General features: G+C 45.5%; 3 protein-coding genes across 3 annotated transcripts; 1 reads left to right on the forward strand and 2 right to left on the reverse strand.

Annotated features, from left to right (window-relative positions):
* Positions 1-2,054: 2,054 nt before the first annotated feature.
* LOC127695469 (transmembrane protein 92-like) lies at positions 2,055-3,689 on the forward strand. Its single transcript, XM_052197655.1, has 5 exons — positions 2,055-2,135; positions 2,479-2,501; positions 2,993-3,076; positions 3,216-3,414; positions 3,588-3,689. The coding sequence occupies exons 1-5, from the start codon at positions 2,055-2,057 to the stop codon at positions 3,687-3,689; spliced, it is 489 nt and encodes a 162-aa protein (XP_052053615.1).
* A 5,793-nt stretch (positions 3,690-9,482) lies between these two features.
* On the reverse strand, positions 9,483-11,039 carry LOC127695467 (transmembrane protein 92-like). Its single transcript, XM_052197654.1, has 5 exons — positions 10,959-11,039; positions 10,587-10,609; positions 10,012-10,095; positions 9,674-9,872; positions 9,483-9,584 (listed from the first exon to the last, which is right to left on the reverse strand). The coding sequence occupies exons 1-5, from the start codon at positions 11,037-11,039 to the stop codon at positions 9,483-9,485; spliced, it is 489 nt and encodes a 162-aa protein (XP_052053614.1).
* Positions 11,040-23,654: 12,615 nt separating this feature from the next.
* Positions 23,655-25,191, reverse strand: LOC127695597 (transmembrane protein 92-like). Its single transcript, XM_052197901.1, has 5 exons — positions 25,111-25,191; positions 24,742-24,764; positions 24,184-24,267; positions 23,846-24,044; positions 23,655-23,756 (listed from the first exon to the last, which is right to left on the reverse strand). Exons 1-5 carry the CDS (start codon positions 25,189-25,191, stop codon positions 23,655-23,657), a joined length of 489 nt encoding a protein of 162 aa, XP_052053861.1.
* Positions 25,192-27,113: the final 1,922 nt, after the last annotated feature.

Genomic DNA, 27,113 nt, shown 5'->3' on the forward strand with positions numbered 1-27,113 from the left:
CACCACATTCTGCAGCAAAATAATACAAAAATAGTTTCTAAACAACATACTGAAATTTTTCACTGAAATGGCTTGGTCCAGGTCCTCATAATTGAAATCATTCTCACTAGCAAAGTCTTCCACATTCCTATTAGGCTGGCCCATTTAGCCCTACTTAAAGCATTCTTCTACTTTCCAAATCCAAAGTCCCAAAAACTACTTTCTAACAAACAAAAGCATGGTCAGGCCTAACACAGCAATACCCCATTTCTCGTACAAAATTCTGTCTTAGTTAGGGTTTTACTGCTGTGAAAAGACACCATGGCCAAGGGAACATTACTGCTTTTAAATTTTTATTTTAAAGTTGTTTTTTTTTTTTCTGATATCTGATGGTGCAGGCACATACTTTTAATCCCAGACTCTGGATGCAGATGGAGGTGGATCTCTTGAGTTGAGGGCCAGTCTGGTCTACAGAGTGAGTTTCAGGACAACCAGAGTTACACAGAGAAACCCTATCTTGAAAAAATAAAATGGTGCTGGCCAGAATGAGCAGAGGTCCTGAATTCAAATTCCCAGCAACTACATGATGGCTCACAACCATCAGTACAGCTACAGTGTATTCATATACATAAAATAAATAAAAAATTGAAAAACTAAAATAATATCGAAAGATATTTTAATTACATTCATTCATTACTCTCTATCTCTCCCCCCTTGTGTGTGTGTGTGTGTGTGTGTGTGTGTGTGTGTGTGTGAAGTAAAGTGCATTTAGTTGACTTTCTCCTTCTACCACATGGGTCCCAGAGATCAAATTAAGGTTTTCAAAGCTGGATGTGGTGGCAGAGGCCTTTCATCACTGAATTCAGGAGGCAGAGGCACTGGGATCTCTGTGAGCAGGAGGATAGCCTGGTCTACAGAATGAGTGCCAGGAAAGCCAGGCTCTGTACAGAGACCCTTTATCAGAAAACAATTCCAACAAAGAATACAAAGCAAAGCCAGCAGTGGTGGAGCATGCCTTTAATCCCAGCACTTGGGAGGCAGAGGCAGGCAGATTTCTGAGTTCAAGGCCAGCCTGGTCTGTAGAGTAAGTTCCAGGACAGCCAGGGCTACACAGAGAAACCCTGTCTGTTTGGGGGGGGGGGGGGAGACAAAAACAAAAAACAAACAAACAAATAAATAAATAAAAAACAAAAGAAAACAAAGCAAAATTCAGGTTTTCAGACTTGGTGGTAAGCACATACACTCAGGGAATCACCTAGCTGGCTTTACTGGCTTGTTTTGTTGGAAATTTGTTTCATTTTTATGTGTCTGAGAATTTATTACGTAGATGTATGTGCACTGTATGCATGCCTGGTGCTCTCAGAGTTCAGAAGCCGGCATCATCTAGAACTGGAGTTTCAGGTGCTTATGCGCCATCTTGTATACAGATGCTGGAAGCAGAATCCAGGTCCACAGATGTCTGCTCTCAAAGTTAGTCATCTTTCCCAAATGTTGCCCCTCCCATCCTATACAGGGATTCTCTGTGTAGTCTTGGCTGACCTGGAACTTGCTCTGTAGACCAGGCTAGCCTCAGTAACCCACCTGTCTCTTGTCTCTGGAATGCTGGGATTTAAAGGCTTGTGCTACCACCATCTGGCTTTTTTTTTTTTTTAAATTCAATCCTAGCTGCTCCAGATCTCACTACTTAAATCCCACTAGCTGTGAACTCACAGAAATTTGGCTTCTTATCCTTGGTGGGATTAAAGGTTGGGTAACCACGCCCTGTTCTAACCACTATTTAAGCACAGCAGAGCACAGGGACATCCACAGCGCTCTGCTCCATCCAACTTACAAAGTTGGTAAGTCAATCTCTTCTAAACTCCCAATTCCCAATTCCTCAAACTCAAGCAAGGCCAGGTCTTCTCTACTTCCCTTTTCTGAGCTCTAGGTCAGCTCAAGGCCCTGGTTGTGAATAACTCCGGTGTGTTAACTGAGCCCCTATCCTGAGGCTGGGCCCCATAGGTAGAGGGAAGTTGGGAAGGTCTTGCCCTGTCACTCTGTCTTTACACACAGAAGCTCAGTGGCCCCTTGCAGAGATGAAGGACGCCTGTGTTGTGGGCACACTCACCTTGATCTTTGGCCTGCTTTCCAGTCTCCAAGGAGTAAGCACCAATGAGGTAAGCCAGTCTTCTGTGACTTTGGGAGGACCCTATGGGCAGAGGCTTATCCCTGGACATGTCAGTTGGAGGGAGGGAGATTCTGAGACCCACTGTCTGGAAAAATTTCTGAGCAGAGACTAGCCTACAGTTCTTTGTAAGACAGAGTTTCTTGTTCCCAATCTGGCCTCAAACTCATTCTGTAGCCTTGAATAGTTCTGCTTCTCTTGCATTCTGTCATGATGGACAAGCACCACTGGTTTACACACACCTCCCTGATTTACCGCCATGTTGGAGAAGCATTCTCACTCCTGAAATCCAACTCCCAGGCTTTGAGAACTGACCTGTCTTTTTTCTTCCACAGGGTGTAAACACATGTGACAGCTTGTAAGTATGGGACTTTGTCTAGAATTATCAGTAAAAGGAAGGCGGGGTGGGGGTGGGGGAACCTGCCTGTGCTCAGATTCTGCCCTAAATAAGAGGACAGACGCCTAATTCCTATCACTTTTGTTGAAAACATAGCCCCTCTCACCTTACCCAACCTCAGGATCTGCAGTCTGGAACTGCTACTAATCCCCAACCTTTCACAGCTGGGGGAGGGGGAGTCACATGGGCAATGTCCCACTGCTGCCTCCCATGGAAGATCAGCACCATGACCATTCTGCCTAAGGAACAATGGCATCCTGCCCTGATGAACTCTGACCTCAGGCCTGGAGGAAAGACACTGATTCCTCCCAGTGAACCCAGGATGGATCTGTAGTTCACACCCACTAAGGGTGACTTGCAACCTGAGGGTCTAAGAGTCTAGGGAAACAGGACCCTTTGGTTTGACACTCTGATGCCATCAGTATCTCCCCATGTCTGTTTGTCCTGACTAGAAGCTGCCCCAAAGGATTCACATGCTGTGACAATGAATGCTGCCCAGAAAGAAAGGCCTGGGATCCTGCAAACAACCCCTTCCTGTAAGCCGGGGCTCACCACTTCTGGGCATCATTCACTGAGGGCTGGGTCCACCAGAGACAAGGTGGGGGTGGGTGATGGAGGGGGTTTGGCAAGGGAGCATGGCCTAGGTACTCATGACAATACCATCCCCCTCCCTAGAGTCTTGTTCATCATCTTATTGGTCACAGTCGCCATATTTTGCATCTGTGGGCTAGTGGAGTACTTCTGTCCCAATTGTAGAAGAGAGCAGGATGATATCAGAACAGGGGATCATCAGACTACCCAAGAACCACCCTCCATTGCTCTCCTAGAGAGCATTTGGGTCACCTCCTTGGATCCCCTACCACGCTACAGTCAGGTAGGTGTGTCTTTTTGTCCCAATACCTAACATGTTTCATAGCCGGCTGTTGAACATGTTGTCATAATGGATTGGGGAAGGGGGATAATGGATAGGCAGGGGCTCTGCCAACCCTATTTGCCATTCTTTGCCCCCAGACTCTAAATAAAACAAGTATCCCTTTTCTCCTGCAGGTTGTTCTGAATCCAACTCCCACAGAACCACCTTCTCCCTACAGCCTCAGGCCTAAGGGCCCTGCTGGTCAGATGAGAGGGAATGCCTATGCAACCCTGTGAGCTCCCTCACACACAGACCTCTTGGATCAAGCCCAGGACCCTGGAATGACTGCTGATCCCATCATGTCTCTTGTACTTTGATTTAATTTATTGTTTTTATACACCGCTGCCCCCTCCCCTTCTGTCTTGAGAGCTAAGTTGGGTCCAGAATCTCTGTCCCACACTCAAGGCTGTTGAGAGTTTTAAGAATTGGCAGTGGCTGAAGTGGTTGCAGAGAGATCATTGCTAGTGGACTGCCAACCTTGACTAGACAGCTCACTCTGCCATCCTACAGAAGCACTTCTGTGCCTGGAAGAGATTGAAGACTGAACAGCACAGACTCTGAGCCATCTTCCAACCACACCTGGGCAGAGAGGGCCTTGCTGTCCCTCTATAGCAATGTGAGAACCCAGGGACTGAGTGCCAATGGCTGACTGCAGTGTAGGGATGGAGACAAGGTCAGAGGCTGAGGAAACACTTCCAGCTTCTCCCAGTGGTGACTGACTGCACTGACACCTGCTGGGAGGACTGAGCATCCAAGATGTGATGAAGGCTTCGACCTTCAGCTTCCTGGGACTTGGGGGCACTAAAGAAATGAAGAGGAAAGCTCCCACAATTCTATTCCAGTCCTGTGACCTGCTTTCCTGGGAGACCAGAACTTGACACATCATGGGACTCTTAGGGCGATACAAGCCAGAAAACAGCCTCTTAGGAGAAGGTAGGGTGGGGAGAAAGCCTGGAGATGCTGGCATGGTTAGACTACTGTGGATTGAGACACACAACGATTCAGGCACATCTTCTGGTGCTCTGGACCAAAAAGGCTGTGAAACACTGGTCCACATCCATTGACCCGTGGGAACTTGTTCTGTAAGACAGGCACACATCCCCTAATGATGAAAGATTTGTCATGTCAACCTACATTGTGTCTGTCTTATTGGGAGAAAAGAAAATTACATAGCAGGTTTGTAAAATACATGTAATTGTTACATTTTTTTATAAATGTGTGTTTGTATGTTTCTTTGCATGCTTGATAAGATCTGGAAGAGCCAGGTGCTATGGTGTAGTTCTAAGCTGGTCAGAAATCTGAGGCAGGAGGATTACAGCTCTGAATCTAGCCAGAGTTATTTAATGAGTTAAGTCATGGTGGGAGGGTGTCTGAGAACATAGCTCAGTGGTAGAGAATTTGCCTAGCATGTGCAAGATCTGGAGGTAAGTCCCCAGCTGCTTGTCCAATAACTCTAGCACTGTATGACAGCTACTAGGAGCAGTGAGCAGGTGGCTAGCTTGGGAGGACTCTTAAAAAAAAAAAAAGAAAAAAAAGAAAAAAAAAAAAACTCCTGAAGGCAGTGGTGGTACATGCCTTTAATCACAGCACTTAGGAGGCAGAGGCAGGCATATATCTGAGTTCAAGGCCAGCCTGGTCTACAGATTGAGTTCCAAGACAGCCAAGACTATACAGACAAACCCTGTCTTGACAAACAGAAAAACATGCCGGGCAGTGGTGGCACACACCTTTAATCCCAGCACTTGGAAGACTGACACAGGAGGATTTCTGAGTTTGAGGCCAGCCTGGTCTACAAAGTGAGTTCCAAGAGAGCCAGGTCTACACAGAGAAACCCTGTCTTGAAAAACCAAAAAGAGATTAGCCCTTTACAAGTCACTAATGGATAGAATATCTCCCTCCCTCCTCTGCTTGTTCTATCTGTGATTCTCTTTTACTTTTTTCTTTCTTTTTATTTCTTTCCTTTTTTTTTTTTGTTTTTTTCTTTTTGCCAAAGATTTATTTATTTACACTGTAGCTGTCTTCAGACACTCCAGATGAGGGTGTCAGATCTCATTACAGATGGTTGTGAGCCACCACATAGTTGCTGGGATTTGAACTCCGGACCATCGGAAGAACAGTCTGTGCTCTTAACCGCTGAGCCATCTCTCCAGCTCCCCCCCCCCCTTTTGTTTTTCAAGACAAGGTTCTCTGTATAGCCCTAACTATCCTGGCACTCTCTCTGTAGACCAGGATAGCCTAGAATTCAGAACTCAGAGATCACTTGCTTCTGCTCCTTAAGATCAGGGATTAAAGGTGTGTCCCACCAGGCCCAGCTTGGACATACATTGCTGATTCCATTTTGAGAAGAGCTGGGAGGGAGGATGTAGCTATCTTCTTAAGCCCTGCAGCTTTTCATGTGCAAAACTTGACACAACCTAGAATCATTGGAAAGAATCTCAGTTGAGAAAATACCTCTAACATCTGGCTGTAGGCAAGCCTACAAGGCATTTAAAAAAAAAAAAAAAAGAATGAGGGCCTGGCCATTGTGAGGCCATCCCCGGTGGTCCTGGGTTCGATAAGAAAGCAATTTGAGCCTGGCATGCTGGCACGTGTCTTTAATATCAGGCCGGGGGACAGAGGCAGGCTAGCGACTCTGTGAGTTCAAGGCCAGCCTCAAACAAATTCAGTGTTCTAGGATAGCCAAACAAACCCAGTCTGGAGAGGAAGGGGGTAGAGGAAGTGTTAAGTTTCACACCTGGGACAGAGGCCTGAGGGGCCTATTTTATATTAAAGTGGAGCTGACCTGCAGGCTCTCCCAGCATCCCTCATTCCCTGACACACATGGAGTTTCAGAGTTTCAGAGTTTCAAGTTTCCCACTGGTTTCCTTTCTTGATTCCAGAATTACAGGTAAGCGATTGGATAGATCACAGAAGAGACTTTGAACTTAAGACTTGTAACATTGTTGATACTCCTATAAAGTATGGAGTCTTTGGAAGTTATACTGAATATACGTTTTATTATGTTATGGCTATATATGGACCCATAGAGTCACATGATTGAGTAAGCCAATGGGGGCCAGGGAGTGGAATGTGATGATTTGTCTGTGCTTGGATCAGGGAGTGGCACTATTGTAAGGTGTGGCCTCGTTGGAGTAGGAGTGTCACTTTGGTTGTTGGCTTTGAGACCCTCATTGTAGCTGCCTGGAAGCCAGTATTCTCCTAGTGGTCTTCAGATGAGGATTAGAACTCTCAACTTCTCCTGCATCATGCCTGCTTAGTTGCAGCCATGTTCCTGCCTTGATGATACTGGACTGAACCTCTGAACCTATAAGCTAGCCCCAATTAAATGTCTTATTAAGAGCTGCCTTGGTAATAGTGTCTATTCATAGCAGTAAAACTCTAACTAAGATACTTTTTTTAAAAAAGATTTATTTATTATATGTGAATCTACTGTTGCTTTATTCAGACACTCCAGAAGAAGATGTCAGATCTCCTTACAGTTGATTGTGAGCCACCATGTGGTTGCTCAGATTTGAACTCAGGATGTTCATAAGAGCAGTCAGTGCTCTTAACTACTGAGCATTTAACTCCAGCCCCTAAGAGAACTTTTTATGTGAAATTCAAAATCACCTTACTTTTGAGACAGGGTTTCTCTGTGTACTCCTGGCATCCTGGAACTCACTCAGTAAACTTGGCTGGCCTTAAACTCAGAGATTTGCTTGCCTCTGCCGCCTTAATACTAGAATTAAAGGCCACTACCTTGCTACTAAATAAAACCAACATCACATATAAATGCTAAAATACGTTAAGTGAAATTCAAAGTGTCTCAGGATTTACTTGGTGCATTTGGCTCTGCTCACATTTTAAACGTCGCAGCAATGACACTGGACAACAGCAACTCCATCCTTTGCTCTATAACTTCTGAGAGAAAGAAATGTGGTACCTACACTTGACCCATCAGAGTCCAATAGGGTCTGTAACCGCCTGCTTTAAAATCCTGACTAACCTGGAACTTCACCACAGCACCTGGTTCTTCTAGATCTTAATACAGGTGCAGAGAAACACACAAACATACATTTATAAAAATGAAATATTTGAGTTTATTTTACAAAGCTTCTATGAACTTATCATTTCACCCAATAAGACAGACACAGTGCAGGTTGGCATGACAGATCCTTCATCCTGAGGGCATGGGGGTTCACCATGGATGCATGTCTAACAGAACTAGCTCCCACAGGTCCATGGATGTCAACAGTGCTTCACACCCCACCCGGTCCAGTGCACCAGAAGGTGTGCATCTGCATCTTTGTGAGCTTTGGTGTGGGCCTCTCTGCAGATTTATCCTTAGAAGTGGCATTGCACCTGGTCTCATCCTGGACATCCAGGACAGGAACAGTAGAGTAGTGACTTTGCAAATATTGGTGGAATGGACAGTGCTAGGTCACCTCTGAAAACCTAACATCTCTTCACTCTCACCCACGGTAGAGACTATAATGAGTGGGAATAGATGCATTCAGGGGCCTGAAGAGATGTCTCAATGGTTAGAATACAGGCAGCTCTGCAGAACTGGGGTTCAATACCAAATACCCACATGCCAGGTCATAATCATCTAGAACACCAGTTCCAGGGGATCTGACACCCTAACAAAACACTGACACACATTTTAAAGATAATAAAACTTTTCAGCCACTGAACTGCAGAAAGCAACTCTCTCCAGGCCATACCACTGAATTAAAAGCTGTATACCATCTTCAATATCCCATATACCATCTTCAATATCTCGTAGGTAACAAGCAGGCTGAGGTGACCTCTTCCTACAGGGAAAAGCCCAGTTCTCAGAGCCTGAAAGTAGCTGGAACCCCCCGTCCTGCCATTTTCTGTGGTGGCTCAGGGATGAGTAATATTGAGGATCCTGAATTTGAAGCCAGCCTGGATTACTGAGAGTCCCAGACAGACACACCTGACTTGCCTGCATGCCTAAGCTGTGAGCTTTGGTAGTGTGGTCTGTCTGAAGAGAAACAGGGGCCTTCGGCCCTCTGCAGTACACACAGTAAAGACAGGGGTAAGGTGCAAAAGCATGGGCACCAAAACTGTCTTTACTCATCAACCGCTCAATACAGTCAAAACACCAGGCTGTCCTCAGTCTCTCAGCTACAGGACAAAACCTTCTCTTTAGGAGTCTGAGTTCTAGTGCCTGGAACCCAGGCTCAGCAGGAGGAGGAGCAAGGTGGGGTCTGCCTCCCCTCTCCCTCCAGGGGATTCCAGGTGAGGAATGTGGAAGGAAGTGTTCCTTGGCCTCACTGGACAGGAGTCTAACCATGCCTGCTTCTCCAGGCTTTCTCCCCACCCTACCTTCTCCCAGAAGACTTTTTCTCACTTGTATCTCCCTGAGAATTCCATACTTAGTTGCGTTCTGGTCTCCCAGGAAAGCACGTTACAGGACTGGATTAGGAAATCTTGGGAGTTTTCCAGTTCATTTCTTTATTGCTCCCAAATCCCAGGAAGCTGAAGGTCTAAGCCTTCATCACACCTTGGATGCTCAGTCCTCCCAGCAGGTGTCAGTGCAGTCAGTCACCAATGGAAGAAGCTGGAAGTGTTTCCTCAGCCTCTGATCTTTTCTCTATCCCCACTCTGCAGCCAGCTTCTGACACTCAGTCCCTGGGTTCTCACATTGCTATAGAGGGACAGCGAGGCCCTCTCTGCCCAGGTATGGTTGGAAGATGGCTCAGAGTCTGTGCTGTTCAGTCTTCAATCTCTTCCAGGCACAGAAGTGCTTCTGTAGGATGGCAGACGGAGCTGTCCGGTCAAGGTTGGCAGTCCACTAGCAATGATCTCTCTGCATCTATTACAGGTACTGCCAATTCTGACAACTGTCAACAACCTTGAGTGTGGGACAGAGATTCTGCACCCAGCTTAGATCTCATGACAGAAAGGGAGAGGGCAGCATTGTATAAAAATTATAAATTAAATCAAAGTACAAGAGACATGATGGGATCAGCAGTCATTCCAAGGTCCTGGGCTTGATCCAAGAGGTCCGTGTGTCAGGGAGCTCACAGGGTTGCATAGGCATTCCCTCTCATCTGACCAGCATGGCCCTCAGGCCTGAGGCTATAGGGAGGATATGGCTCTGTGGGAGTTGAATTCAGAACAACCTGCTGGAGAAAAGGGGTACTTGTTTTACTTAGAGTCTGGGCAAAGAATGACTATGAAACACATTAGGTATTGGGACAGAAAAACACACCTGACTGTAGGGTGGTGGGGGATCCAAGGAGCTGACACAAATGCTCTCTAGGGGAGCAATGGAGGGCGGTTCTCGGGTAGTCTGTTGATCCCCTGTTCTGACATCATGCTGCTCTCCTCGATAGTGGAGACAGAAGCACTCCACTGGTACGCAGATGTATAAGAGCTCGACCATGACCAATAAGACGAAGAACAGGACCCTAGGGAGGGGGATGGTGATGTCATGAGTACCTAGACTATGCTCCCTTGCCAAACCCCTTTCATCACCCACCCCCACCTTGTCTCTGGTGGACCCAGCCCTCAGAAAATGATGCCCAGAGGTAGTGAGCCCCAGCTTACCTGAAGGGGTCATTTGCAGGATCCCAGGCCTTTCTTTCTGGGCAGCATTCATTGTCACAGCATGTGAATCCTTTGGGGCAGCTTCTAGTCAGGACAAAGAGGCATGGGGAGATGCTGATGGCATCAGAGTGTCCAACCAAAGGGTCCCTGTTTCCTTAGACTCTTAGACCCTCAGGTTGTAAGCTACTCTTAGTGGTTTTGTGGTACAGTTCCATCCTGGGTTCACTGGGAGGAATTGGGGTCTGGACTTGAGGCCTGAGGTCAGAGTTCATCAGGGCAGGATGCCATTGTTCCTCAGGCAGAATGGTCATGGTGCTGATCTTCCATGGGAGGCAGCAGTGGGACATTGCCCATGTGACTCCCCTCCCCCAGCTGTGAAAGGTTGGGGATTAGCAGCAGTTCCAGACTGCAGATCCTGAGGTTGGGTAAACTGAGAGGGGCTATGGTTTCAGCAAAAGTGATAGGAATTAGGTGTCTGTCCCCTTATCCAGGGCCGAATCTGAGCACAGGCAGGTTCCCCCAATCTCACCCGGCCCTCCTTTTATTGACAATTCTAGACAAAGTCCCATACTTACAAGCTGTCACATGTGTTTGCCCCCTGTGGAAGAAAAAAAAAGACAGAGGTCAGTGTTCAAAGCCTGGGAGATGGGTCTCAGGACTGAGAATGCTTCTCCAACATGGAGATAAATCAGTTAAGTGTGTGTAAACCAGTGGTGTTTGTCCATCATGACAGAATTAAAAAGAACACAGAGCAATTTGAGGCTACATAGCTAGTTTGAGGCCAGATTGGGAACAAGAAATTCTGTCTCACAAAGAACTGTAGGCTAGTCTCTGCTCAGAAATTGTTCCAGACTGTGGGTCTCAGACTCTCCCTCCCTCCAACAACCATGTCCAGGTATCAGCCTCTGCTCATAGGGTCCTCCCAAAGTCACAGAAGACTGGTTTACCTCATTGGTGCTTACTCCTTGGAGACTGGAAAGCAGGCCAAAGATCAAGGTGAGTGTGCCCAGAACACAGGAGTCCTTCATCCCTGCAAGGGGGCCACTGAGCTTCTTTGTGTAAGGACAGAGTGACAGGGCAAGACCTTCTCAACTTCCCTTCACCTATGGCTCCCAGCCTCAAAATAGGGGCTCAGTTACCACACCAGACCTGGGCAGGACCAGGGCTTTAACTTGACCTAGAGCTCAGAAAAGGGAAGTAGAGAAGACCTGGCCTTGCTTGAGTTTGAGGAATTGGGAATTGGGAGTTTAGAAGAATTTGATATGCCAACTTTGTGAGTTGGATGGAGCAGAGTGCTGTGGATGTCCCTCTGCTGTGCTGTGCTTAAATAGTGGTTAGAACAGGGTGTGGTTGCCCAACCTTTAATCCTACCAAGGATAAGAAGGCAAATCTCTGTGAGTTCAAAGTTAGTATGATTTAAGTATGAGATCTGGAGCAGCTAGGATTGAATTAAAAAAAAAAAGCCAGGTGTTGTTAGCACAAGCCTTTAAATCCCAGCATTCCAGAGACAAGAGACAGGTGGGTTACTGAGGCTAGCCTGGTCTACAGAGCAAGTTCCAGGTCAGCCAAGACTATGGTCTGAAGAGTCTGCCTAAGGCTAAGGTGAAGAGACTTAATTGCATTAACAAAGAAGTCTCAAAAAGCCCAGCAGAAACTTTGTTCTCAGGTTAAGTCTCCATGCTAAGAAAAGAAAAATATAAAATATATGGATCAAGTGTTAACGGGGCACCAGGCATTGAAATGGAGCTGAATCCTATGCTCTTGGAGAGAGCAGATTAAGGGATTTGGGAGTGAGATCCTGCCCAACTTAATTTAGGTCCAGGTATAGAGTACACACCTTTAATCCCAGGAGACAAAGTCAAACAGATCTATAGAGTTCAAGGCCTGCCTGGGAGAAAGCAGGTTTTAGGTAAAGAAAAGCTTAAATTCAGGCATGCTGGTACATGCCTTTAATCCCAGCATTCCGGGAGACAGAGGCATGCAGGTCTCTGAGTTCAAGGTCAATCTACAGAGCAAGTTCCTGGATAGCCAAGTTTAGGCAGAAAGTTGGGAAACAGGGAGTTGGAAATAGAATAAGGAGGGCCATGTTCCATCTCCAGAAGCAGTAGAACTCAGCAGCTACTGAGGTCCTGAGTTCAATTCCCTGTACCCACATGGTGGCTCACAACTTTCTGTACAGAGATCCCATGCCCTCTTCTGGTGTGTATGAAGACAGTGACAGTGTACTCACAGACATAAAATAAAAAAAATATCTTTGGGCTGGAGAGATGGCTCAGCTGTTAAAAGCACCGAGCTCTTCAAGAGGTCCTGAGTTCAATTCCCAGAAACCATATGGTAGCTCACAACCATCTCTAATGAGGATCTTATGCCCTCTTCTGGTGTGTCTGAAGACAGCAACAATGAAATAAATGAATATTTTTAAAAAATTTTTAAAAATTGAAAAGAAAAAAGAAAAAGCCAGGCAGTAGTGGTGTACACCCTTAATTCCAACACTTGGGAGGCAGTGTCGGGCACATTTCTGAGTTCGAGGCCAGTTTGGTCTACAGAGTGAAGACAAACTGGGCTACACTGAACAATCTTCTCTTGGAAAAAGAACCAAAAGAATACAATAAAAACAAAATAAAAATCCTTAAAAAAAAATAAACAGACCTGCCTCACTAAGGTGAGGGAAAGTGTTATCTGAGAGCACAAAGAAGCTGTGTTCCACAGATAGCCAAGGTTGTACCTCATGCTGCAGCTGTACTTGATAATGTACAAGAGTCACCCAGGTGGTACTAGTTTTGAAGGCATGAAGGGGTCATGAAGAGCAGCTGAGCCGTGGCACTGTGAGAGGCCATTGAAGGCCATTGGTGACAGTGCAGCCTCAGTTGTACATGATGACCCAGGGATCAGACAAGGAATTGAGGTTTGGAGAAGTGATGGCAGACCTTTGGTGGAGCACACAAGATCATGTGTGGGTCCCAGACTTTGGAATGAGAAGCTGTAACGCTGAATCTGCCTTGGAGACCCCAAGATTTTTGAGATGCCAGGACCATGGGATATCTACTGAGAAAAAGCTGCTAATAGGAAGTGGAACCAGCCCAGGAAAAGAAACTTGTTACAGTCAAGAAAGATGAAAAAGGAGTTGGAGATCTGAAGACCACTTAAACATCAGACACACATGGAGTGGCAGCATTTGAAGTTTGCCCAGCTGATTTCCTTTCTTGATTCCAGAATTACAGGTAAGTGATTGGATGGATCACAGAAGAGACTTTCAACTTAGGACTTTTAATATTGTTGATTCTAGTATAAAGTATGGAGTCTTTGGAAGTTATATTGAATACACATTTTTCTTATGTTATGGCTATATATGGACCCATAGAGTCACATGTTTGAGTAAGCCAATGGGGGCCAGGGAGTGGAATGTGATGATTTGTCTGTGCTTGGGTCAGGGAGTGGCACTAGTGTAAGGTGTGGCCTCGTTGGAGTAGGAGTGTCACTTTGCTTGTTGGCTTTGAGACCCTCATTGTAGCTGCCTGGAAGCCAGTATTCTCCTAGTGGTATTCAGATGAGGATTAGAACTCTCAACTTCTCTTTCACCATGCCTGCCTAGATGCTCCCATGTTCCTGCCTTGATGATACTGGACAGAACCTCTGAACCTTGAAGCCAACCCAAATGAAATGTCTTTATAAGAGCTGCTTTGAGCCGGGTGGTGGTTGTATACGCCTATAATCCCAGAAAACTGGGAGGCATAGGCAGGCAGATTTCTGAGTTGTAGGCCAACTTGGTCTACAGAGTGAATTCCAGTACAGCCAGGCCTATACAGAGAAACCCTGTCTCAAAAAAAAAAAAAATCCAAAAAAAAAAAAGAAAAGAAAAGAAAAGAAAGGGCTGCCTTGGTAATAGTGACTATTCATAGCAGTAAAACCCTAACGACGATAACTTTTTTAAAAAATTGATTTATTTATTTATTCATTTATTCATGTATTTATTTATTTATTTATTTATTTATTTATTTATTATATGTGAGTACACTGTAGTTGTCTTTAGAAAGTCCACCATGTGGTTACTGAGATTTGAACTTAGGATCTTCAGAAGAGCAGTCAGTGCTCTTAACTGCTGAACAATCTCTCCAGCTCCTAAGACAACTTTTTATGTAAATTCAAAATCATCTCTCTTTTTTTTTTATTTTGAGACAGGGTTTCTCTGTATAGCCCTGGCACCCTGGAACTCACTCAGAATACCAGGCTGGCCTTGAACTCGTAGATCTGCCTGCTTCTGTCTCCTGAATACTAGGATTAAAGGCCACTAACTTGCCACTAAATAAAACCAACATAACAAATGCTAAAACATGTTAAGTGAAATTCAAAGTGTCTCAGGATTCCCTTGGTGTGCTTGGCTCTGCTCACATTTAATATTTCACAGGAGGGGCTGAAGATATGGCTCAGCAATTAAGAGCACATACTGCTCTTCCAAAGGTCCTGAGTTCAATTCCCATCAACCACTTAATGGCTCACAATCATCTGTACAGCTATAGTGTATTCATATACATAAAATAAATAAATACATCTTTTAAAAATGTCACAAGAATGGACACTGGACAACAGCAACTCCATCCTTTGCTCTATAACTGTTGAAAGAAGAAAGTGTGGTACCTACAATCAACTCCTCAGAGTCCAAAGAGTCCCTAGAGGTTGCCTCTGAAACAATCTGGGTACAAACTATGTATAATTCACCTTATTTTATGTCATATATTTTCCCCTACACACATCCTTTCCCTTTTTGTATTTGTGTGAGTTGTGTTTGCTTGTTCCTTTGTTTGAGGAAGGGTCTCACTGTGTAACCCTGGCTGTCCTGGAACCTAACGTGTAGACCGTGCCAACCAGGTTGGCCTGGAACTCACAGAGATCCACCTGCCTCCCCTTAATAAGTGCTAGAATCAATGCATGCACCACCATGCCAGGGTCACATGTGGAAACGTATGTAACCACTGCAGCAATTAAAATGCATGATAACAGGAAGGTTCAGCATACAGAGCAAGTTCCAGGATGGCCAGTGCTACACACCACACAGTCACAGACACACACACACACACACACACACTGCACCCAATACAAAGCAGTCACACTTCCTTGAATCTCTCTCTGGTACACACCCTACCCAGTAGCAAGCAGGCCTCCACCTCTTAGTCTTGTCTCCATCTCTGTCTTAGGAGGAGTGTGAAGCCCAGCTCCCCAGGCTCTGTGCCCTTTCCTCAGGTGCTTGTTGATAATGAGGCAAGGCCACTTTCCAGCCACCATTCTGTGGAATGGGGAGAAGTCAGCACTCCCTAGGGATGAGGGACAGGAGGACAGGATTTTGTGGTCACTAACACAGGGAAGCACTGTATCACAGAAGGGTGAAGCAGTTTCCTTCTGTGGCCAACTCCTCAGCTCCTCACCTCAGGTGAGTCAGGGATTTTCAGTGTGAGCGGATCACATTGGCCTTTTCCAGATTTACTTGAATGGGGAATGTTTCCACCAGCCCTTTATAGGAGTCAGAGTTCTCTAGAGGAACAGAAATGATACAATGACTCTCTATATAGAAAAGGGATTTATTGGAATGGCTTCCAGGCTGGATTTCAGCTAAGCTATCAATGGCTGTCTACCAATGGGGAGTCCAAGAATTGAGTAGTCAGTCAGATCACAAGGCTGGATGACTCCACTGGTCTTCAGTGTGCACCAAAACCCTGAAGAAGTAAAATCTAAAATCTAATGACAATAATTAGAATTAATAAGGAATGGATTTTTTTCAGATTTAAGTTATATCTTCCTGCCTCAAAAGATCTCTGTTAAGGGTGGGTCTTACTGCATCAATTGTTTAAGAAAAAAATCCCTCATAGGTGAACCCAGTCATTTGGAATTTAATCAATGCCAGATGCAGTTGAGTTGACAACCAAGAATAACCATCAGACTGTGGGGGTGGTGTGAGGTGGGGTGGGAATTTATTTTGAGATAAGCTGTTCTGGGGGTTGGCTTTGGTCCGTATAATGTTAACTTTGTGTGGAATCTATGTTTTGCCCAAATGTGTATGTGCATCACATGCCTTGGGACTGGTGCAGAGGATCAAACTGAAGACCCAGAGAAGAGCAGCAGGTGCTCTTAACCACTGCAGCATCCCTCAAGGGAGCTAAATTGGTTTCATTCCTCTCTTGTCAGGAATATCCAGGGGTTTGGTTTGTTCTTTCGCTGTTTCTTGTTCTTGTTCTTGTTCTTGTTTTCTTCTTCTTCTTCTTCTTCTTCTTCTTCTTCTTCTTCTTCTTCTTCTTCTTCTTCTTCTTCTTGCTCTTGTTCTTCTTGTTCTTGTTCCTCTTCTTTCTTCCTCTTCTTCCTCTTCCTCCTCTTCCTCCTCTTCCTCCTCTTCCTCCTCCTCCTCCTCCTCCTCCTCCTCCTCCTCCTCCTCCTCCTTCTTCTTCTTCTTCTTCTTCTTCTTCTTCTTCTTCTTCTTCTTCTTCTTCTTCTTCAACAATTATTCATTTTATGTATAGGAGTACATGGCCACTGTCTTCAGACACAGTAGAAGCAAGAATTGGATCCCAATTACAGATGGCTTTAAATTACCATGTGGTTTTTGGTAATTGAACTCAGGACCTCGAGGTCAGTGCTCTTAGCCACTTTGCCATCTCTAGGATGAGATCTTAGTTGTGATAAGTTATGTTATGTGACACTGCTCTTGGGAATCCATGAACAAACATGGTCTTTTCTGAGATAGAAAATCAAAGTAAGGAGACCACCAAAGGTCAAACTGGTGAGGCAGTAAGTTTTATTGTGGTTACTTACAGAAGAATGGGTGAGGGATGATTTATAGGAGCAGAAATGGATCAAAGATAGGTATATTACCAAAAGTTCACTCCAACACTGGAACAGCTCACAAAGGCTGTAAACCTGTAGCCCAGGGCACATCATGTATGCAGCTCAACAGGTTGGAGAGTGTCTCTGTCAGGGAGTTCAGCTGCTGGACTGAGCCTCTTGAGGTAGCTTTGCTAGTCAGAAAGCAACTTTCAGCTGTCCTTACTGCTTATGTATGCTTAAGGAGGAAGAGAGCAGTGAATCTTGTCAGTTTCAGGTACTTCCTGAAGCCTTTGAGTTGTTTACTTCCCTGCATAGAAATTTCTCTATCTTAAGGAGCTTCCAAAACAGAAGTTTACCTTAACAGAAATTGCCACACATCACTGTCCTTGTTTTAACTAATTAATAGGAGGATCTGGTTAGGGTTGAGTCATTGGTCCATGAAGACAGATTTTGCAAAGCCAAAGGTAGTGATTTGAGGACAGTTCCCAGCTCAGGGATGCTAAGGACTGCTGGCCAGCACTCCCAGAATCTCTGAAAAGGGCAGCCTGGCCAATACCTTCATGTCACACCTCTGGTGCTCAGAACTGAGAAAGCATGTCCTTTGATAAGGATTCTGGGGTTCTGAGGCCGGTCTCCTCCAGATCTCTGCAAACCATGACCCTTGACCCCTGCTCTTTGCATGCCACATTCTACTTCTCCTCTTCTACAAGTAGCTCAGTGTGCCTTCCTCTAAGAGAACAGGCCTGGCCTCCTTATTTGAGCAGTCTCAGTCTCACCCCCTCTTGGGACAGAGCTCTCTAGAGTCACCTGTTTGGGGGGTTTTTGTCCCAGCCCTCAGCATGCACTAGAAACAGACTCCCTTGTTGGGTTGTGTGTGTCTTTCACAGTGATAGGAATGGTATCTACTTGAGGTACCTCCTATTCTCCACCACCATGGCTCCCCTACAGTGTCTGGTATATTTGTAGGGGCTCACTGAAAACTGACTGAAGAAAGGAAGGAGGAAGAAAGGAGGAGAAGGTGTGCAGGCACATGCAGTGAAAGGGGAATGGCCTAAGAGAGCTAGAAACTCCAAGGGACAGAGCAGTGTGGTTAAGAATGTCTAGAGTTCAAAAGGGAGGTCTTGGCAACAGAGAAAGATCCCAGATTTTGGTTGATTCAACAAATGAAACACAGTCTGTGTTGCTGATGGAGGAGGAACTGAGAGGTATAAGCCGATGTTAGATCTACTCAACTTGCAGGGAAATAGAAGTAGAATTTGACTCAGGAGCACGCAGATGGGCTGTATAGTTACCAGGTCCTTATAAAGCACAGGGACAAGGAATGTGTGTGTCTAACATAGGAAGTTCAGTCTTGAGTGAAACTATAAGCCAATGGCCATTTCAGAGAGAAAAGGGAGGCAGAGAAGCTGATAGACTGCATCTCAACAGGCAGGGCTCCAACCTTTCCTTGGGATGAAGGATGAGTACTTAGGTGCCGGGGAAGGAGGGAGAGCCAGGCAGTGAGGGTGCACATGCTTAATCCCAGCACTCAGGAAGCAGAGGCAGGTGGATCCCGTGAGTTTGAGGCCAGCCTGGTCATCCAGGACAGCCAGGGCTACACAAAGAGAGAAACCTTATCTAGAGGAGCTGTGGGAGGGGACATGTATATATACATTGGCAGCTACTAGGAAGACACAGCTATGGTTTTATGGTTTGACTGGGAACAGTGTAGGTTATTTTTCATACCCCAGGCTGAGGTTAGAGAATTTTGTATAGCTAGGGTCTATTACCTGGTATAGTCTGACTCAATTCTTCATAACCAGAGCCTATTACCCAAAAATTTCTGTTCAGAGCTGGCTTCCCTTTGAGTATTAGCAGAAGTAGTCACCTGGTACAACAGTTTTCCTTTATTATCTCTCATTATCTCTAAGCACTCTGAGTGATTTCTCACTGGGAAGGTGTATTGGTCCTGTAACAAAGTCACAGGAGGTATGACAGGCACTGTGGGAGTGAGCACAGATTAGGACAAAGATAGAGCCTCAGGTCCTCTGTCACTCAGAGGTGACAGAGGAGGTGGAAGATGCAGTCAGTGCTGCAGAGGAAAGCTAGGCAGAGAGGAAGCAGACAGGTTTGGGGAAGTCCTTGGAGCTAGAACACTGGCCATGTGGGTCAGATGCTAATGAGAGGTGAGATCAGGAAACAGACATTGCTGCAGCAGAACTGAGGTCAAATGACCCCGATGGAATTGATATCCTAGAAGAGTGGGAATAGAGGGGAGAAAAGATGGAGAAGGGAGATTGGTCAGCAGGACAGGGAACTGAGTTTTTCAGAGAGGTTGGTGTCAGGGCAGCTTATAAAATGACCAAACCTCCACACAGGGACCAGGGGAGTTCTGGGATGGTAATTCTGTGCATGATAACTGTGCAGGTGGGGCAGAAATTAGGTGGACTTCCTGAGATAGTTACCTTTGGTTTGGTTTGTTTTGGTTTGGTTTGAGACAGGGTGGGGTTTCCTCTCTATAAACCCCTGTCTGGCCTTGCACTCAATACTTAGAACAGGCTGGCTTCAAACTCACAGAACAGCTTACCCCTGCCTCCTAACTGCTAGGACTAAAGGAGTGGGCCATCATGCCTTCAATGTGCAATCATGCCATGATGACTTCTGTCTTTTTCCTCAAAGGAAGTTGAAGATGTGTGTACTGGCTAGTTTTGTGTGTCAACTTGACACAGGCTGGAGTTATCACAGAGAAAGGAGCTTTAGTTGGGGAAGTGCCTCCATGAGATCCAGCTGTGGGGCATTTTCTCAATTAGTGATCAAGGGGGAGGGCCCCTTGTGGGTGGTACCACCTTTGGGCTGGTGCTCTTGGGTTCTATAAGAGAGCAGGCTGAGCAAGCCAGGGGAAGCAAGCCAGTAAAAAACATCCCTCCATGGACTCTGCATCAGCTCCTGCTTCCTGACCTGCTTGAGTTCCAGTCCTGACTTCCTTTAGTGATGAACTGCAACATGGAAGTGTAAGCTCAATAAACCCTTTCCTCCCCAACTTGCTTCTTGGTCATGATGTTTGTGCAGGAATAGAAACCCTGACTAAGACAATGGGATTTGAGAGGCCTGAGAAGGCAGGTCGGCATTAGTTGCCTTGAGAGACTCTGGAGTGTTTTGGAGGAGTTGGGGTCTGGATATCCAATCACTCCCAGATAGCTAGGGGTTGTACAATTCGGTCACAGTTGTCCTATCAAGGTTAAGAAGAAGGGGAACCACCTATACATTCTCAAGACCATGCAGGGCACTCAGTCCTTCAAGCCTCAGGTAAACTCTGTAGGGTAAGCCTTACAAATCCATCTGTCCTGTAGCTTGTGCTTGCTTACTTCCTTAAGACCCAAACTTTGTTTGGTGTTGAAATAAATAAATAAATAAATAAATAAATAAATAAATAAATAAATAAATGAAATTGGAGGAGGAGATACACTTGCCTAGTGTTTTAAGATGCTCAAATCTTCACAAGGTTTATTTACCTGAACATTAATTAGAAATGCCAGGCTATAGAGATGGTTCAGCCCATAAGAGCCCTGACTGCTCTTCCAGAGGTCCTGAGTTCAATTCCCCAAAACCACACGGTGGCTCACAACCATCTGTCATGGGATCTGATGCCCTCTTCTGGTGTCTGAAAGTGAGACCACTCACACAGTGCTGGTTCTTAGGAAAAAACCCAATTCACCCTGAGTCTGGATTCTTCCTTGAGGAGCAGGATGGAGGGAGAGTCAGGTAGACATTTGATGTGAGAAGATTGGAGTTACACTGAAGTCAGGAAGATGGGTCTGAAGGCATGAATGTGGGCGTTAGGAAAGTTGGGAGAACGGCCAGATTGGAGGTTGACACATCTGGACCAGAGCAGCAGATGGTGCTGACAATGGGAATGGGAGACAAGGAGGATGTCCTAGTTAGGGTTACTATTGCTATGACAAAACACCATGACCAAGGCAAGCTGAGGAAAAACATTTTTTTTAATTTACATCTCCTATAAGTTAAAATCTAAAACAGAAGATATCAGGACAGGAAATCAGACAGGAAGTGAATGTGGAGGCAGGAGCTGATGCAGAGGATTTAAGGGACTGTTTCTCCGTCTCTCTCTCTCTCTCTCTCTGCATTAAACAAATAGAAAGGAAAAGACATGACTTCTGCTAGGTATGATGGAGAAGGAAGTTCATTGTAGACAAAAGGCAGAGAATGGAATATCTGTGAAAGTCCAGAGTCTACGTGACCCTAAGCCATTGGGGTTGGTGACAGACAGGGGGGGAGAGCACCAGGAGAGGTCAAGAGTATGATGCAGTTCAGTGACCAAGAGGATAAAAGGTACAAAAGAATCTAGTAGGATCATATACAGAAGAGCATCTGGAGGAAGGGAGGCCCAGTTCGGTGCTGCAGAGTTCAGGGCAGAGGGCTGGGTACCAGCTATGCCCTGTGACAGACAGGGACTGAGGGATGCTGGGAGAGCCTGCAGCTCAGCTCCACTTTAATATAAAATAGGCCCCTCAGCCCTCCGTCCCAGGTGTGAAACTTAACACTTTCTCAACCCCCTTCCCCTCCAAACTGGGTTTCCTCTGACTTTCCTAGAGTACTTGATTTGTTTGAGGCTGGCCTTGAACTCACAGATTCACAGGTTCCCTCTGTCCCCCAACCTGATATACATATATATATATATATATGTATATGTATATGTATATGTATATGTATATATATACATATACATATATATATATATATATTGGTTTTTAGAGACAGGGTTTCTCTGTGTAGACCTGGCTGTCCTAGAACTCACTCTGTAGACCAGGCTGGCCTAGAACTCAGAAATCCATCTGCCTCTCCTTCCCAAGTGCTGGGATTACAGGTGTGTGATACCACGCCCAGCTTCCCCAACCTGATATTAAAGGCATGTGCTAGCATGCTAGGCTCAAATTGTTTTCTTATCAAACCAAGGACCACCAGCTCAGGGATGGCCTCACAATGGCCAGGCCCTCTTTTTTTATTTTTAATGCCTTATAGGCTTGCCTACAGCCAGATGTTACAGAGGCATTTTCTCAACTGAGATTCTTTCCAAAGATTCTAGATTGTGTCAAGTTTTGTACACGAAAGGCTGCAGGGCTTAAGCAGATTGCTACATCCTCCCTCCCAGCTCTTCTCAAAATGGAATCAGCAAAGTATGTCCAAGCTGGGCCTGGTGGGACACACCTTTAATCACTGTGCTTAAGAAGGAGAAGCAAGTGATCTCTGAGTTTTGAATTCTAGGCTATCCTGGTCTACAGAGAGTGCCAGGATAGTTAGGGCTATACAGAGAACCTTGTCTTGAAAAACAAAAAGGGGCACTTAAGAGATGGCTCAGTGGTTAAGAGCACTGACTGCTCTTCTGAAGGTCCTGAGTTCAAATCCCAGCAACCACATTGTGGCTCACAACCATCTGTAATGAGATCTCTTGCACTCTTCTGGAGTGTCTGAAGACAACTACAGTATAAATAAATAAATCTTTGGGAGAACAAAATTAAAAAACAAAAAGGAAAGAAAGAAAAAGAAAGAAAAAAGTAAAAGAGAGAATCACACAGATACCGCAAGCCGAGGAGGGGAGGGAGGTATAATCTATCCATTAGTGACTGTAAATGGCTAATCTTTTTTTGGTTTTTCAAGACAGGATTTCTGTGTAGACCTGGATGTCCTGGAACTCAGAAATCCACCTTCCTCTGACTCCCAAGTGCTGGGATTAAAGGGGTGCTCAACCACTGCCCAGCAGGAGAGTAATTTTATTTTTTATTTAATTTTTTAAGTGTCCTTCCAAGCTAGCCACCTGCTCACTGCTCCTAGTAGCTGTCATACAGTACTAGAGTTATTGGACAAGCAGCTGGGGACTTACCTCCAGATCTTGCGCATGCTAGGCAAATTCTCTTTCACTGAGCTATGTTCTCAGACAACCTCCTACCAGGGCTTAACTCATTGTAACTCTGACTAGACTCAGAGCTGTAATCGTCCTGCCTCAGATTTCTGACTAACTTGGAACTACACCATAGCACCTGGCTCTTCCAGATCTTAATAAGCATGCAAAGAAACAGACAAACACACATTAATGAAAATGTAGCAATTACATGTATTTTACAAACCTGCTAAGTAATTTTCTTTTCTCCCAATAAGACAGACACTATATAGGTTGGCATGACAGATCCTTCATCATTCGGGATGTGTGCCTGGTCTCCCAGGAAAGCAGGTCACAGGACTGGAATAGAATTGTGGGAACTTTCCTGTTCATTTTTTTAGTGCCCACAAGATCCCAGGAAATTAAAAGTCTAAGCCTTCATCACATCTTGGATGCTCAGTCCTCCCAGCAGGTGTCAGTGCAGTCAGTCACCAATGGAAGATGTCAGAAGTGTTTCCTCCTCTTCTGACCTTGTCTCCATCACTACACTGCAGTCAGCCATTGACACTCAGTCCCTGGGTTCTCACATTGCTATAGAGGGACAGCGAGGCCCTCTCTGCCCAGGTATGGTTGGAAGATGGCTCAGAGTCTGTGCTGTTCAGTCTTCAATCTCATCCAGGCACAGAAGTGCTTCTGTAGGATGGCAGATGGAGCTGTCTGGTCAAGGTTGGCAGTCCACTAGCAATGATCTCTCTGCATGTACTGCCAATTCTGACAACTGTCAACAACCTGGAGAATGGGACAGAGATTCTGCACCCAGCTTAGCTCTCATGACAGAAGGGGAGGGGGCAGCATTGTATAAAAACTATAAATTAAATCAAAGTACAAGAGACATGATGGGATCAGCAGTCATTCCAGGGTCCTGGGCTTGTTCCAAGAGGTCTCTGTGTGAGGGAGCTCACAGGGTTGCATAGGCATTCCCTCTCATCTGACCAGCATGGCCCTCAGGCTTGAGGCTGTAGGGATGATGTGGTTCTGTGGGAGTTGAATTCAGAACAACCTGCAGGAGAAAAGGGGTACTTGTTTTATTTAGAGTCTGGGCAAAGAATGACTATGAAACACATTAGGCATTGGGACAGAAAAACACACCTGACTGTAGGGTGGTGGGGGATCCAAGGAGCTGACACAAATGCTCTCTAGGGGAGCAATGGAGGGCGGTTCTCGGGTAGTCTGTGGATCCCCTGTTCTGACATCATGCTGCTCTCTTCTATAGTGGAGACAGAAGCACTCCACTGGTACACAGATGTACAAGAGCTCGATGATGACCAATAAGATGACGAACAGGACCCTAGGGAGGGGGATGGTGATGTCATGAGTACGTAGACTATGCTCCCTTGCCAAACCCCCTCCATCACCCACCCCCACCTCGTCTCTGGTGGACCCAGCCCTCAGAAAATGATGCCCAGAGGTGGTGACCCCCGGCTTACCTGAAGCGGTTGTTTGCAGAATCCCTGACCTTTCTTTCTGGGCAGCATTCATTGTCAGAGCATGTGAATCCTTTGGGGCAGCTTCTAGTCAGGACAAACAGACATGGGGAGATACTGTTGGCATCAGAGGGTTCCAACCAAAGGTTCCTTGTTTCCTTGGACTCTTAGACCCTAAGATTGCAAGCCACTCTTAGTGGTTTTGGGGTACAGTTCCATCCTGGGTTCACTGGGAGGAATCAGGGTCTGGACTTGAGGCCTGAGTTCAGAGTTCATCAGGGCAGGATGCCATTGTTTCTCAGGCAGAATGGTCATGGTGCTGATCTTCCATGGGAGGCAGCAGTGGGACATTGCCCATGTGACTCCCCCTCCCCCAGCTGTGAAAGGTTGGGGATTAGCAGCAGATCCTGAGGTTGGGTAAGCTGAGAGGGGCTATGGTGTCAGCAAAAATGATAAGAATTAGGTGTCTGTCCCCTTATCCAGGGCAGAATCTGAGCACAGGCAGGTTCCCCCACCCTGCCTTCCTTTTACTGATAATTATAGACAAAGTCCCATACTTACAAACTGTCACATGTGTTTACATCCTGTGGAAGAAAAAAGACAGAGGTCAGTGCTCATAGCCTGGGAGTTGGGCCTCAGGTATGGGAATGCTTCTCCAACAAGGTGATAAATCAGGTAGGTGTGTATAAACCAGTGGTGCCTGTCCAGCATGACAGAACTCAAGAGAGAGCAGAACTGTTCAAGGCTACAGAGACAGTTTGAGGCCTGATTGGGAACAGGACTCTCTGTCTCACAAAGAACTGTAGGCTAGTCTCTGCTCAGACATTGTTCCAGACAGTGGGTCTCAGACTCTCCCTCCCTCCAACAGCCATGTCCAGGGATAAGCCTCTGCCCATAGGGTCCTCCCAAATTCACAGAAGACTGGCTTACCTCATTGGTGCTTACTCCTTGGAAAGTAGAAAGCAGGCCAAATATCAAGGTGAGTGTGCCAACAACACAGGAGTCCTTCATCTTTACAAGGGGGACACTGAGGTTCTGTGTGTAAGGACAGAGTAACAGGGCAAGACCTTCCCATCTTCCCTCCAGCTATGGGGCCTAGCCTCAAAATAGGGGCTCAGTTACCACACCAGAGTTTGGCTCAACCAGGCTTTAAGCTGACCTAGAGCTCAGAAAAGGGAAGTGGAGAAGTCCTAGCCTTGCTTGAATTTGAGGAATTAGGAATTGGGAGTTTAGAAGAGATTGATTTGCTAACTTGTAAGTTGGATGGAGCAGAGCGCTATGGCTGTCCCTCTGCTGTGCTGTGCTTAAATAGTGGTTAGAACAGGGCGTGGTTGCCCAACCTTTAATCCCACCAAGGATAAAAAGGCAAATTTCGGTGAGTTCAACGCTAGTATGATTTAATTAATGAGATCTGGTTGCAGCTAGGATTGAATTAAAAGAAGAAAAAAAGCCAGGTGGTGTTAGCAACACAAGCCTTTAAATCCCAGCATTCCAGAGACAAGAGCCAGGTGGGTTACTGAGGCTAGCCTGGTCTACAGAGCAAGTTCCAGGTCAGCCAAGACTACACAGAGAAACCCTGTGTGAGTTGGGAGGGAGAACAGTCTGGAAAGATGACTCAGAGTTGGAGAGCAGATGTCCTTGGACCTGGATTCTGTTTCCAGCATCTGTATACAAAGTGGCTCAAAGGCACCTGAAACTCCAGTTCTAGATGATGCTGGCTTCTGAACTCTGAGGGCACCAGGCATGCATAAGGTGCACATACATCTATGCAGTAAATACTCAGACACATAAAAATGAAATAAATTTCAAACAAAACCAACCAGTAATGCCAGCCAGGTGAGTTGCTAGGTGACTGTGCTTACCACCAAGCCCGAAAACCTGAATTTTGCTTTGTTTTCTTTGTTGGAATTGTTTTCTGACACAGGGTCTCTGTATAGAGCCTGGCTGTCCTAGCACTCACTTTGTAGATGAGGCTATCCTCCAGATCACAGAGATCACCCTGCCTCTGCCTCCTGAATTCAGTTATTAAAGGCCTGTGCCATCACATCCAGCTTTGAAAACCTTAATTTGATTTCCATCTACTACCCATGTAGTAGAAGGAGAAAGTAAAGTCCATACTCTTGACTGAAAACACACACACACACACACACACACACACACAAACACACACACACACACACACACACACACACGGAGGGGGGGAGAGCGTTTGGGTTGGGAGAGAGAGATAGACCGAGAGAGAGTAAATGAATAAATGTAAATAAAATATCTTTTGTTATCATTTTAGATTTTCATTATTTTATTTGTTTTATGTATATGAATACACTGTAGCTGTACTGATGGTTGTGAGCCATCAAGTAATTGCTGGGAATTTGAATTCAGGACCTCTGCTCACTCTGGTCAACCCCGTTTTATTTTTTACAATACAGGGTTTCTCATGTAACTCTGGTTGTCCTGAAACTCAATGTGTAGACCAGACTGGCCCTCAACTCAAGAGATCCACCCCATGTGCATCCAGAGTCTGGGATTAAAAGTTTTTGCCTTTACCCAATATATATATTAAAAAAAAAAAACAACTTTAAAATAAAAATTTAAAATTCAAGACAAGGGATGATGTTGCCTTGGTCATGGTATCTGTTAACAGCAGTAAAACCCTAATTAAGACAGAAGTTGGTACCAGGAGTGGATTATTGCTGTGGTAGGCCTGACCATGCTTTTGTTTGAAAGAAAGTGGATTTGGGGACTTTGGATTTGGAAAGCAAAAGCATGCTTTAAGTAGGGCTTAATGGGCCAGTCTAGAAGGAATGCAGAAGACTTTGTTAGTGAGAAGGATTTGAATTGTGAGGACCTGGACTAAGACATTTCAATGAAAATTTTCAGTATGTGGTCTAGAAACTATTTTTGTTATATTTTGGTGAAGAATGTAGTGACTT

This window comes from Apodemus sylvaticus, chromosome 10, assembly GCF_947179515.1.
Source record: "Apodemus sylvaticus chromosome 10, mApoSyl1.1, whole genome shotgun sequence".
In the NCBI taxonomy this organism is placed as follows: domain Eukaryota; kingdom Metazoa; phylum Chordata; class Mammalia; order Rodentia; family Muridae; genus Apodemus; species Apodemus sylvaticus.

Bases quoted from the DNA above. Each gene is read 5' to 3' on its own strand.
- LOC127695469 (XM_052197655.1), top strand. From the start codon at position 2,055: ATGAAGGACGCCTGTGTTGTGGGCACACTCACCTTGATCTTTGGCCTG. The intron at 3,077-3,215 runs GTAAGCCGGGGC...CCCCCTCCCTAG, and splicing joins CCTGCAAACAACCCCTTCCT to AGTCTTGTTCATCATCTTAT. The intron at 3,415-3,587 runs GTAGGTGTGTCT...TTTCTCCTGCAG, and splicing joins CCCTACCACGCTACAGTCAG to GTTGTTCTGAATCCAACTCC.
- LOC127695467 (XM_052197654.1), bottom strand. From the start codon at position 11,039: ATGAAGGACTCCTGTGTTCTGGGCACACTCACCTTGATCTTTGGCCTG. The intron at 10,610-10,958 runs GTAAACCAGTCT...TTTCTTCCACAG, and splicing joins AAGGAGTAAGCACCAATGAG to GGGGCAAACACATGTGACAG. The intron at 9,873-10,011 runs GTAAGCTGGGGC...CCCCCTCCCTAG, and splicing joins CCTGCAAATGACCCCTTCAG to GGTCCTGTTCTTCGTCTTAT.
- LOC127695597 (XM_052197901.1), bottom strand. From the start codon at position 25,191: ATGAAGGACTCCTGTGTTGTTGGCACACTCACCTTGATATTTGGCCTG. The intron at 24,268-24,741 runs GTAAGTATGGGA...TGTCCTGACTAG, and splicing joins GTAAACACATGTGACAGTTT to AAGCTGCCCCAAAGGATTCA. The intron at 23,757-23,845 runs GTGTGTTTTTCT...TTTCTCCTGCAG, and splicing joins CCCCACCACCCTACAGTCAG to GTTGTTCTGAATTCAACTCC.